The 12554-nt window shown below is 36.9% G+C and overlaps 1 protein-coding gene across 4 annotated transcripts in view; it reads right to left on the bottom strand.

Annotated features, from left to right (window-relative positions):
• The window catches only part of MGAT4A (alpha-1,3-mannosyl-glycoprotein 4-beta-N-acetylglucosaminyltransferase A), a 117810-nt gene that overhangs the window by 73033 nt on the left and 32223 nt on the right, over positions 1-12554 (bottom strand). For 2 of the 4 annotated variants that reach the window (XM_072741133.1, XM_025992485.2), the window contains exon 3: positions 78-245. In XM_072741133.1, the coding sequence (XP_072597234.1) occupies positions 78-245 (168 nt within the window). The remainder of the gene's footprint in view (positions 1-77; positions 246-12554) is intronic. The other 2 variants (XM_072741134.1, XM_025992487.2) reach the window with 1 other exon arrangement.

Genomic DNA, 12554 nt, shown 5'->3' with positions numbered 1-12554 from the left:
TACACAACTTCCAAATAAATTATAAAAATTCTATTTTCAAAGGGTTATGTGAAATAAAACTAAAGTATCATTTGTACCTGAAAATTTATTTAATGAATCCTTACTTCCATTTGTTTCTGCTCCTACACGCTTGAACTGCTGTACAATGGCATTTAATTCAGAAGAGCGCTGCGAGATTCTATGTTCAGCTATTCGAAGACGTTCTTTCAAGGCAAGAAACTCTCGTTGATAAGCAATCAATTTTTCTAGAAGCAAAACCAAAAGTTTTTAATATATCTCTTTTAAGAAAAAACATAAAATATAACTGTAAGATCAGAAATTTAAAAGTCACATTTTCCAGAAAAAGATACTCATGTATTGATAAAGGACTAAAAATTGGGGCGCCTGGGTGGCTCAGTCAGTTAAGCATCTGCCTTTGGCTCAAGTCATGATGCCAGGGTCCTGGGATCAAGCCCCTCATCAGGCTTTCTGCTCAGTGCTTGCTTCTGCTTCTCCCTCTCCCTGCCACTCTGCTTACTTGTGCGTTCTCTTTCTCTGTCAAATAAATAAATAAAATCTTAAAAAAAAAAAAAGTCCCAACCAGTTAGATATAACAAAGCCTCCACTAACATAATGCTCTTTTTTTAATGTTAGAAAGCAATTTATTTTTTCCTGAGATTTTCTTTAAATATTATTTTATTTTTTTAGAGTTTTCGTGAGTTTTATTTTTCTTTTTTTTATTGGTGTTCAATTATTGCCAACATATAGCATAACACCCAGTGCTGATCTAGCCGAGTGCCCCCCTCAGTGCCCATCACCCAGTTACCCCCACCCCCCGCCCACCTCCCCTTCCACTACCCCTTGTTCATTTCCCAGAGTTAGGTGTCTCATGTTTTGTCACCCTCACTGATATTTTCATGCCTTTCCCTTTATTCCTTTTCACTAATTTTTATATTCCCCAAATGAATGAGACCATATAATGTTGTTTGTCCTTCTCCGATTGACTTATTTCACTCAGCATAATACCTTCCAGGTCCATCCACATAGAAGCAAATGGTGTGTATTTGTCATTTCTAACGGCTGAGTAATATTCCATTGTATACATTAAATTTGATTTTAACTCAATTTATTAAACATATAGCATATTACTAGTTTTAGGGGTAGAATCTAGTGATTAATCAGTTGCATATAACATCTAGTGCTCATTCCATCAAGTGCCCTTAATGCCCATCACCTAATTCCCCATCCTCCCACCACCTCCCCTCCAGCAACCCTTAATTTGTTCCCTATAGTTAAGAATTTCTTACAGTTTGTCTGTGTTTTTCTTATTTTTCCTTCCCTTCCCCTATGTTCATCTGTTGCTCTTAATATCTGTACAAATGCAAGCACTTTCTACTTAGCACTTCAGAATGTAAAGATAGAGAAAGAACAAAAGATTTTAGAATTAACACTTCAAGCATAATACTAACATCATTTCTCAAAAGATTTAAAGAACTATAAAGACCTTATTTGTATTAAGAAGACAGAGATGAGGTATTGAAACTGATGATAATATATCTAATAATAAAATGAATATTACCTCTTTTATATATAGCATAATCATTTATTTCCATAGGCTGTTTCCTCTGTACTTCCTATTCAGGCAAAGATTTCCCTAGGCCAGACTTTGGCCAAATTTCTGATTCCTAAAAACTCTAACAGGCAGATGTAAAATAAACTGGGATGACCCCAGTTAAAAGTCATCCATTTTAATTTGAGAGAATCACAGGTCAGGAAAACCTGGTCTGGGAAATAAAAGTGGATTTTATGAGGATAAATGTAGACACTGAAACAACAGTATGAGACAGCTCAGAGAGACAAAGTACACAGTGAGAAGAAGCCTAAGGACAGAACTTGACATCAAAATCTAAGACACGGTGGAAGAGACAGCATTCATTAATCTCCGTCAACAATGCTGAAAGATAGCTGAGGTTATGGAGCAGGAGTAATTTCCACAACCTCATTAAATTAAGAGAAACCTGAACAATGGTTTTCAACTTCTGTATCAAGCTAGATAATCCAAAGCTACTATTTTGACATCTAAACAAAACACACTTTAGAAAGACTATTTTTTTACTTAATATTATCTCTGCTTTATTCAAGGATAGACTCAATTTAAGAAACAGACTTACAAAAAATAAATCTGCATGTTTCATAAAGCTAGTCTTAAAAAAGGCAATTATGTTGTTCCTTGTCCCTTACACAAAAGCCCACACAGTAAACATCTCTTCAGAATTTTGTGGCAGGGATAAAAAAAAGTCTGTCCTGCTCAACTGTCATTCTTCCCTATAATAAACAAGGACAGCCATGTAAGCAGCTGTATTCCCCTTAACTTGCTGGCTTTAGAAGGTAAAGAGGAGCAGGCTGTGATTAGGAAGGGCCTATATGGAACTTTGAGGTGCCAGCAAGATTCTCATGACTGACCTGGGTAGTGGTCCAATAAAATTCATTATTATACATTCACAATTTAGACACTTGTCCATATGCACAAACTTGTTAAATGTCAAAAAGATACTATTCCCAAACACAAAACTATAAACAATTATACTCTCACAAAGACTGTAACAAATATAACAAGAGATACCCAAGATTCATGTGATGAAAACTACAGACCCCTTACCGATACCTTATAATAGAAGAATAAATGAAGTCGTGTCATAATCCTAAGTGAGAAGACTCAATCTTGTAAGAAAGAAAGAAAGAAAGAAAGAAAGAAAGAAAGAAAGAAAGAAAGAAAGAAAGAAAGAAAGAAAGTCTACCATAAGTTAAAGAATAAATTTAATTCAATACCTTTCAAAAAAATAATGAAACTTTTTTGGAATGAATTTTTACATGTGATTCTAAAATTCATCTAGAAGAGAGAATGTTTTTAAAGAGAAAAAAATCAATAAATAATAAAGGGGAAACTTGCTCTGAGATCAGAACACATTAGAAGGCTATCGAAAAAAAAAAAAAAAAAAGAAGGCTATCGAAATTAAAACAGTATGGATTGCCAGGTCCAGACAGTATGAACAAGGGCCGATTACATCAAGCAGGCTGTGTTCAAAATTAGTGTGAATGAATGGTCCTCTTGGTTCCTCCCTCTTTATGTGAGCAAGTTAAAATTCTCTAGCACTCATGCAGTTAGTTTCTTGACATCAACCACCCAAAAGAGAATCAGAACTCTCTGGAGAAATAAGTTGAAGATGAACCTGAAACAATCTGGTGTAAAGTAAGAAAACATTATTTAAAAAAAAAAAAATGACAGGACTTGTCAAAAGGGCTCAGCAAGGTACTTGAAGGGCTCCTGACCAAATAAGGGACAATGTAAAGTACAAAACAAATACTGATAGTAACAGATGAGGAAGATGTGTTTCTTATAGCAGAATGCCAACTAATAAGTGTAGAAAGAATGATGAATGTTGAAAAAATCACCATTTTGCAACTATCAAAGCAATAACGGATTCAAGCAAGAATAAAAAACAGATGCTAAAACTAGCAGGTGGAAGTGTGCTGAAGAACAGGATATGTACATATCTCCCTACAAAGTACTTGGTAATTAACAAAGGGAAAATATGCTAATTTTACCATGGATAAAACTAGGGACCAAAGTTCACATCAGCAACTAGAAAACAGATATGACATGCCTCCCAATGTAATGCACAGAGGATACACCTCATTTATGTGGCATTTCTGCCTAAAAGGCATAATCTGAATCTAATCTCAAGGAAACATCAGACAAGATACAAAACAAAAGGCTTATACTATAAAAAATGTCAAGGTCATCAAAGACAAAGGCTGGTTAGGAAGTGCAGCAGATCTTTAAAGAGGCTAAAGGAGACATGACAACTCAATGGAAAAGCACAGTCCTGGGCTAAATCTTGGATCAGCAAAACTAAATTCTACAAAGAACATTATTGGAAAAAAATAATAGAATATAGACTATAGATTATATATTTGTGCTCATGTTAAATTTCCTAAGTTTGATACTCATAATGAATACTTTAGTAGAATTCCTTGTTCCTAGGAAATAAACATTAAATTAGGGGTAAAAAGGCAGGATTTCTGTAATTTACACCCAAATAGTTCTAAAAAGAAAAATTATCTACAAATAGAAAGATGATAAAGGCAAAATATTCACGATAGGTGAAATGTATTGAAAAGTCTGGGACATCTGGGTGGCTCAGTGGTTGAGCATCTGCCTTTGGCTCAGGGAGTGATCCAGGTTCCTGGAATCAAGTCCCACACTGGGCTCCCAGCAGGGAGCCTGCTTCTCCCTCTTCCTGTGTCTCTACCTCTCTCTGTCTCTCATGAATAAATCTTAAAAAAAAAAAAAAAAAAAAAAGAAATGTATAGAAAAGTAATTTTGTACTATACCCTTGTAACTTCTTCATTTGAAACTTTTTTAAAAAGTAAGCTAGAGGACTGGATGGCACACAGGTTAGGTCTTTTAGCAGCTCTTGATTGGGAAGGTGGGATATGGACCTGAGGGCAGTCTCTGTTCCTACATGCCATTTTCTTGGTACTTTTTGAAACCACCTTCCCAGAGGCCAGCGTAACCAAGGAGGGAGAGTGACCAGTACCAGCAGAGAAATACCCCTACTCCTAATTCCAAAACACTGCCCTGCTTTCAGGTGACTTGGACATGCTCCTGAAAAGATTCCTTGGGCCTGCGGAGTGCTAGATAAAGTCCTAAGTATTTTCTTTCAGCCCAGATGCCAGTGCTGCTCTGAGCCCAAAGCCCACAGCTAAGAACGGGCTCCAGATGGGTCATTTCCCTTATCTCACATCCATCTTTTGTTTCTAACTCCGCCTGTCAATATGAAAAGGGTTCACTCCATAATCAGAGCAAGTCCATTCTCCAGCTAGAAAGCCATGTCAAAGAAAAAGAGTACGTGTGGTAAAAGTCCTCTGCTAGACCTGCTAGGAATACCACAGGATGCTGTTGGCTCCTATGAACACAAAGAAGTTACATATAATCTTCCCACAGCCCTCCCAGGAGTGCAGTCCATTCTCCATCACCTACCCAAACACAGGCTAACTAGTGACTTCCAGAATTTTATCCACCTATATTTTTCACAGTATTACACTGCTCCCTGTGGAGATAGATGTATCATCCCAGAAGTTAAATTCAAACTTTAGCGTAACAGACAAAGAAAAATTCCTTCAAATTAATGATCATGTTTGACAATTCCCTGTTTTTAACATTAGGAGCACAATGCTTATTTTTGCTTTTCTTTAATCATTTCAATCAGTTTCTGTTGGGGGAGTGGCAAGAAACTGTGGGAATTCTGATACTATCATCTTAATGGGAAATGCCTAATTTTGTTTGGTTTTTATTGTAGACAAAATCTTAACTTTTTTTAATTGTAGAAAATTATATATCCAGATGAGACAATGAATGAAAGTACAAATCATGTTGTGTGAACCTAAGACTCTGAAACATATAAAAATTTCCAAAGAAACCATTTTAATTTCTTCAAAGCAAGTAAGCCAGTTTTCCAGTGAAAAGCATACCTTTAGGTCCTCAAAGGCTTATTAGGTTGAACCATATGAAACTGCTGGTATTTGATCATTTTTGACAAAAATGGCAATTTCAGGTGGCTCAACAATTCTTTGGAGTCAACAATTTAAAAATATGTGACCAATATATACAATACACCAATACAATATGAAAAATTAACACAAACATGTACTAAAAACTAATCCCAATACATAATATATAAAAACAGAACAAAAGACTTCATTTTTCAAATAATAGTACACTCTTTATTAGCAAGATGTGGAGGATACTACTGAGTTCTATGAGCTAATGTTAAAAACTGGCTTTTAATAAAAATTATCAAAAACTGAATCCACATTTAAATTTCTTAATTTTAAAATATATTAAATAATAAAATTCTAGCCCTGGAAAGAATGTATATAAATAATCTGGTCCATCCCTCTGTCCTTTAGTACTCTAATGAAATAATGCAACAGATAAATATTTTAAAATTTCTAAAGGAGTGAGGAGCTCTCTTAGAAAAAGATTCCACAATTTAACAAACCTTATTTTTCAGGAAGTCATTGCCTTTGAATAACATTTCACTTCATATTCATCATTCTTATACAACCATTTTTTAAAAAAGAAGGCCCAGCTGAAATTATGGGCAATTTCCTACTTAAAAATCTCTTAAAAAATAAAAGAACTGGATTCATAAAGAGTTTAGAAGAACTAGTCTAGAAAAGCCAAAAGACAGGGGAGCAGGAGTCCAAATGAGATAGGTTGAACGGAATGTGAACAGACAATCCTAATTAGAATGGATAACTAAAAGTTACAAACAGGACTTAGTATCTTATTCTCTAACTTTACCGAGTGTAAGAATCACATGGAAGAGACTGTTAAAACACAAAATTCTGGATGCCATCTCCAGAGATTTTGATTTAGTAGGTCTGAAATTGTGCTTAAGAATTTTAAATAATAGGAGCACCTGGATGGCTCAGTTGGTTAGGCATCCAACTCTTGACCTCAGCTCAGGTCATGATCTCAGTTGTGTGATAGAGCCCTGCATCAGGCTCCACGCATAAAATTGTCTCTCTCCCTCTCCATCTCCCTCTGTCCCACCCCTCTTAAAAAAGAAAATTCAAACAAGCTCCAATGTGATGCTGAGTCACTCACTGAGCAGCACTGAGGTAACCAATACTGTCCTCAAAGTAGGTCTAGAATCAAGCAGCCTGTAAATTTGCATAGTTCTACTACCTACCAGCTGCTTCTCCTCTCTCTGGCTTCCAAGTTAAGGGAACCAGGGACAGAAGGATGACATTAAAATGTTCAGGACATAATCCTCATGATTACACTTGGGGCACAGAGAGATTTCAAAATATCCAGTGGACATCTATTTCCAAGGCCCTCTTAAGAATTATGTAGAATTACCGAGATCCCTGGGTGGCTCAGCGGCTTAGCACCTGCCTTCGGCCCAAGGCATGATCCTAGAGTCCCGGGATCGAGTCCCATATCAGGCTCCCTGCATGGAGCCTGCTTCTCCCTCTGCCTCTCTCTCTCTCTCTCTCTCTCTCTCTCTCTCATGAATAAATAAATAAGATCTTTAAAAAAAAAAATTATGTAGCATAACCAAAATCATTCCCTGTTTCTGGAGTAGTCTCAGGATCCACCATACAAGCATGGATTAGAAAAAGACCTGAATCCTTCTATATCCAAAAGGGAAAATGGGGCTCATAGATATAGAGAATCATATACTTTAAATTAAAACAATGAAAAAATAAAAAATAAAATAAATAAATTAAAATAATGAGTAAAATTCCTCTGTTCCCTTACATATTTTCGCTATGCTTATAAAACATACTAACTAGTGAATGAATACCAGATAAGCTATGGTTGAGAAGTTGTCTGGAATACAATCGTTATTTGTGAGTTGTCCCCGAAGTAATATAATCATTAACAATGTTATTCAAAACAGACTTCCAGGTAGAGGTTTAATAAGTTAAAATCTATCCACTGACCTTATAAAGCACAATCCCTGAAAACAATCAAATGACCTGTTACAACAGACTCCTAGAAATATTTTCTTCATCTAAATAGCTGTAAGTCATTTTCCTTGATTTCTCTGAGAACTGGGCAATCTCTTTTCAGCAATTATCCAAAAGTCCCAAATTCCATCATTATAATGAAATGAGATGAAAAAAGAATAACAAACTACATAACTTACGATAATGCTTACTAGAGTATATTTAGCCATATTTTTATAATCATTCTTTACTTTTAAAATATATCAACAATTTTATTAAACTTGATTTTTAAAAATTCAACAAGCTATAAGGAGCTTGGAGTAAAAATTATCAGTCATGAACTCTTTTTCTTAAGTACTAAAACTAACTGGCAGACATGTTCCAAAATGCTGCTTTGTTTCCAAAAGAAAAATTGTATTCTAAGGGCTCCTGGGTGGCTCAGTCAGTTGAGCATCTGCCTTTGGCTCAGATGGGGTCCTGGGATGGAACCCTGAGTCGGGCTACCCGCTCTCTCCTAAGTGCTCACTCTCAAATAAATAAAATCTTTTAAAAAGATTTTATTCTAAAATATATAATGAGGGCAGCCCAGGTGGCTCAGCGGTTTAGCGTTGCTGCCTTCAGCCCAGGGCATGATCCTGGAGACCTGGGATCAAGTCCCGCGCCGGACTCCCTGCATGGAGCCTACTTCTCCCTCTGCCTGTGTCTCTGTCTCTCTCTCATGAATAAATAAATAAAATCTAAAAAAAAAAAATTATATATATATATATAATGATATGTATTTTCCCATGAAGACTCCCTGAAGACAGAGCATTACTTTCTACATTAGAATCATCTTTATTAGGGACACCTGGGTGGCTCAGAGCACCTGCCTTCAGCTCAGGGTGTGATCCTGGGGTCCTGGGATCAAGTCCCGCATCAGGCTCCCTGCAAGGAGCCTGCTTCTCCCTCTGCCTAGGTCTCTGCCTCTCTCTCTCCCATGAATAAGTAAATAAATAATTTTTTAAAAAGAAAAAAAAAAGAATCATCTTTATTTAAAAAGCAGAATACTGACCATTAGCCAATCCTACACTATGGACTGCCCCTACCAATCAACATGTCCTCTTTCTGTATCTCCTTCAATAGATCAGGTTATTCCTTTTAAGATCTAGTTTGTGCTTTTTTTCTTCCCTTTCTACCTTCTTCTTGTTCCTTTTTTTCCCCACTTTTCTCTCCTACTACTCTTCTGCAAAACCCTTTTCAAATTCTTCTGTGTTTCTTTCTGGACTTCTCATTTTCATCCACAAAACTTCACAGCTCTCACCCCATTTTTCTTTCATATTATTCACACTCCCCGCATCCACCCTGCAAAATCTCCACCTTCTCTGCTGTCTTTGTTTTCAATTACTGGGGACTTTTTTTTTTTCTCCAATTGACCTAAGTAGTCCAATTGCCTGGAGATACTAATTTTGTTGTTTTTGCAAACTTCACTAAAAACAATCGAGAATTTAGGATTTTTCTTGGAACCACAATGGCCAAAAAAAAAAAGGAAATTGACAGGAAAACATTTCACAATTAAATCAGAAAATGAATGTAGAGAGACAGGTAAGATCACCCTAAACCCATAGTGTTGGTGAAACATTATAAAAGATTATAAAAGTGAAATATCAGACGATGACTCTTCAGATGACAATATCATGAATGAATTTTATCAAGATCAAGGCTTCCAGCTACAGATCAAAACAGAGATCCTCCTAGTCTTCCCACTAAGCATAATAAAACTCCTGGACTTTACATATTATAAATACAAAGACAACCCAACGGTAGAGAGAAGGCAGCAGATAGAAGGGACAGTGGAGTCAAAGAACAACACATGGTGAGTTCTCAGAGTCTCTTCTTTCTGCTTCATACATTCCAGGATTGCATACTGGAGAAGCCAGCATCCTGGAAGCACCATAGAGGCACAAAAACACCCCCGGAAAAACTGCTCTCTCTTGCCAAAGGACTAAGGATGAAGCAAGAAAACTTTGAGACAATAACCTCTATATTTCTGACCAAATACCATGAAAACAACCAGAGTCCCATCTTCATCCCAATGGCAAAAGACAATCACAAAGTCCAGACCTCCACCCCTGTCTGACTGTAACAAGGCTGCGGGCACACGTGCACACATGCACACATACACACACACATACACACACACCACACATGGGTAATATCAATAAAGACTATGTGCAGGGCATCTGGGTGGTGCAATTGATTTATTATCTGACTCTTGGTTTCACCTCAGGTCGTGATCTTGGGCTCATGAGATTGAGCCCCACATCAGGCTCTGTGCAGAGTCTGCTTCAGATTCTCTCTCCCTCTGCCCCTCCTGCTCATGCTCTCTTTCTCTCTAAAATAAATAAATCTAAAACAGAAAAGAAAGAAAAGACAAGACTGTGTGAAGAATGAGGACTTACTTCATCCCTCAGCAGTAATGTGCCCTGAAATGAATTATCTACCGATAATGTGCTTGAAACAATGGAAAGCACTAACAGGTACATTCCCCTCTGCCAGCCAGGTGGCATCATCAGAGGCCGAATAGGGAACCAATCTCCCACCACTGCACAACTGTAATGAGGAGCCCCTTTCCACTGGGAACAAGCAAGGAGGATGGACTTCTACCTCACAAGGCAGTAATAAGGTGGAGTGCCAATCTACCTTATTACTGCCACCTTCCACATTATTTGGCCACCTTCCACCAAATTTTGGATTTGGTGACTTCCCCTCCAAATCCAAAAACAGTGTCAGAAAAGACCAGCTAAGGGGTACCTGGGTGGCTCAGTGAAGCATCTGATTTCATCTCAGGTCATGATCTCAGGGCCTTGGAATCAAGCCCCACATCAGGCTCCCCACAGTGGGGAGTCTGCTTGTCTCTCTCCCTCTTCTTTTGCCCCTCCCCATGCTCAGTTCTGTCTCTCCTTCAAATAAATAAATAAAATATTTTAAAAAATAAAAGGCCAGGTAAGACAGAAACTTCAGACCCAGAGTCTCATAAGATAATACTGAAAATGCCCTGGTTAGATGAAAACCACTCATTATACTAAGAATCAGGACAATTTCAACTTGAAAGAGAAAAGACAATCAGTAAATGCCAACACCAAGATGACACAGATATTGAAATTATCTGATAAAGGTTTAAGAGCAACCATCATAAAAATGTTTCAACAGGCAAATTTTTTAAAAATTGAAAAAAAAACAAACCCTACACAAAGAAATAGAAAAGATATAAAATCAAATGAAAATTTTATAAAAGAAAATACCATAACTGAAATTTTAAAAATTTAATGTATGGGCTCAACAGCAGAATGAAGAAGAAAGTGTCAGTGAATCTTGAGAAGACAACCAAAATTGCCCAATCTGAACAACAAAGAGAAAAACCACTCAGAAAAAAAATGTCTAACAATCTCAGGAACCTTTGATACTATAACAAAAAAGATCTAACATTCCTGTCAATAGAGTCCCAGAAGGAAAAGACAAAGGCAGTGGGGTGGAACAAGAATTAGGAAAAATAATGGCTACAATTACCCAAATTTGGCAAAAATATAAACACACATAAAGATGTAAGAAGCTGAGAAAATAACAAAAAAGATACCCCCCCGCAAAAAAAAAACCTGTACCAAGCAACACCATAAATGAATTTCAGAAAACTAAATACAAAGAAAAAAATCTTGACAGCAGCCAGAGAAAAATGGCACAGTATCTACCGGGAAAAAATAATAATAATAATTTGAATAACTGCAGATTTCTCCTCAGAAATCATGGCAGCCAGAAGGAAGTAGCATGACATTTTTCAAGTACTGGGTAAGAAAAAAAAGAACTACCGACCCCAAATTCCCCATCCAGCAAAACTATCAAACCAAGACATTCTCAGACAAAGGAAAACTAATGGAAATTTTCATCAGCACATTTACCCTAGAAGAATGGCTAAAAGGAGGTTCTTGAAATGGAAAGGATAAAAGAAGGAATCTTGGAACATCCTTCTTGGAACTTCAGGAAGGAAGAACCAAAAGCAAAAATAGGGTAAACACAACAGATGTTTCTGCTTTTTTCGAGGTTGCCAAATTATGTTTGGTAGTTGAAGCAAAAAGTGTAATGTCTATGTACATTATCAATACAGAGAAAACATTTTATAACAATTATAAACTGTGGAGGCTAAGGGGCTTTAAAGGAAATAGGTTTCTATATTTCACTCAAACTGATAAAATGCCAATAGCAGTAGACTGCAATAAGTTATATATATACAACAACCAGAGAAACCACTAAAATATCTATACAGAGGGATATACTCAAAAACACTAAAGATAAATAATAATGTGATTTTTTTATTTCCTTTTTATTTTTGAGTGAGATTGCATGGCATGGGATAGCATATAATTGGACTATGGTTTTTTTAAGATTTTATTTTTATTTTTGAGAGGGAAGGCCCAGGTGTAGAGGGGTAGGGAGAGAGGGACAAAGTGAGAATTACAAGCAGACTCCCTGCTGAGCATGGAGCCTGAAGTGCGGGGCTTGATCCCGCAACCCTGAGATCAGAATTTAAGCTAAAACCAAGAATTGGCCACTCAACTGACTGTGCCACCCAGGTGCCCCTGGATTATGTGTTTTTAAACCACTCTACCAATCTGTCTCTTAATTGGTATTTTTAGACTGTTAACATTTAATGTGATTAGTGATGTTAGGCTTTATAAAGTCCTGTCATTTTATTTTTATTCACTATTCTCTCCTTTTATGTCGCTGTTTCTCTGTTTATTTTCCTACCTTCTTAAGGATTGTTTGAATGTTTTAAAAATTGCATTGTTATTGGGGGACCTGGGTGGCTCAGTTGTTTAAGCATCTGCCTTTTGCTCAGGTCATGATCCCAGGGTCTTGGGACATCAGGCTCACATCAGGCTCCTGGCTGAGTGGGGGAGACTGCTTCTCCCTCTGCACCTCTCCCTCCTTGTGCATGCACATGCTCACTCTCACTCTCTTCTCTCTCTCTTAAATAAATAAATTTTTAAAAGAAAAAGGAACTATTCAAATACCTGACA

The sequence above is a fragment of the Vulpes vulpes genome, chromosome 16, assembly GCF_048418805.1.
Source record: "Vulpes vulpes isolate BD-2025 chromosome 16, VulVul3, whole genome shotgun sequence".
Classification (NCBI taxonomy): domain Eukaryota; kingdom Metazoa; phylum Chordata; class Mammalia; order Carnivora; family Canidae; genus Vulpes; species Vulpes vulpes.
The sequence above is the reverse complement of the archived record's forward strand: the minus strand, read 5'-3'. Positions and strand labels throughout refer to the sequence as shown.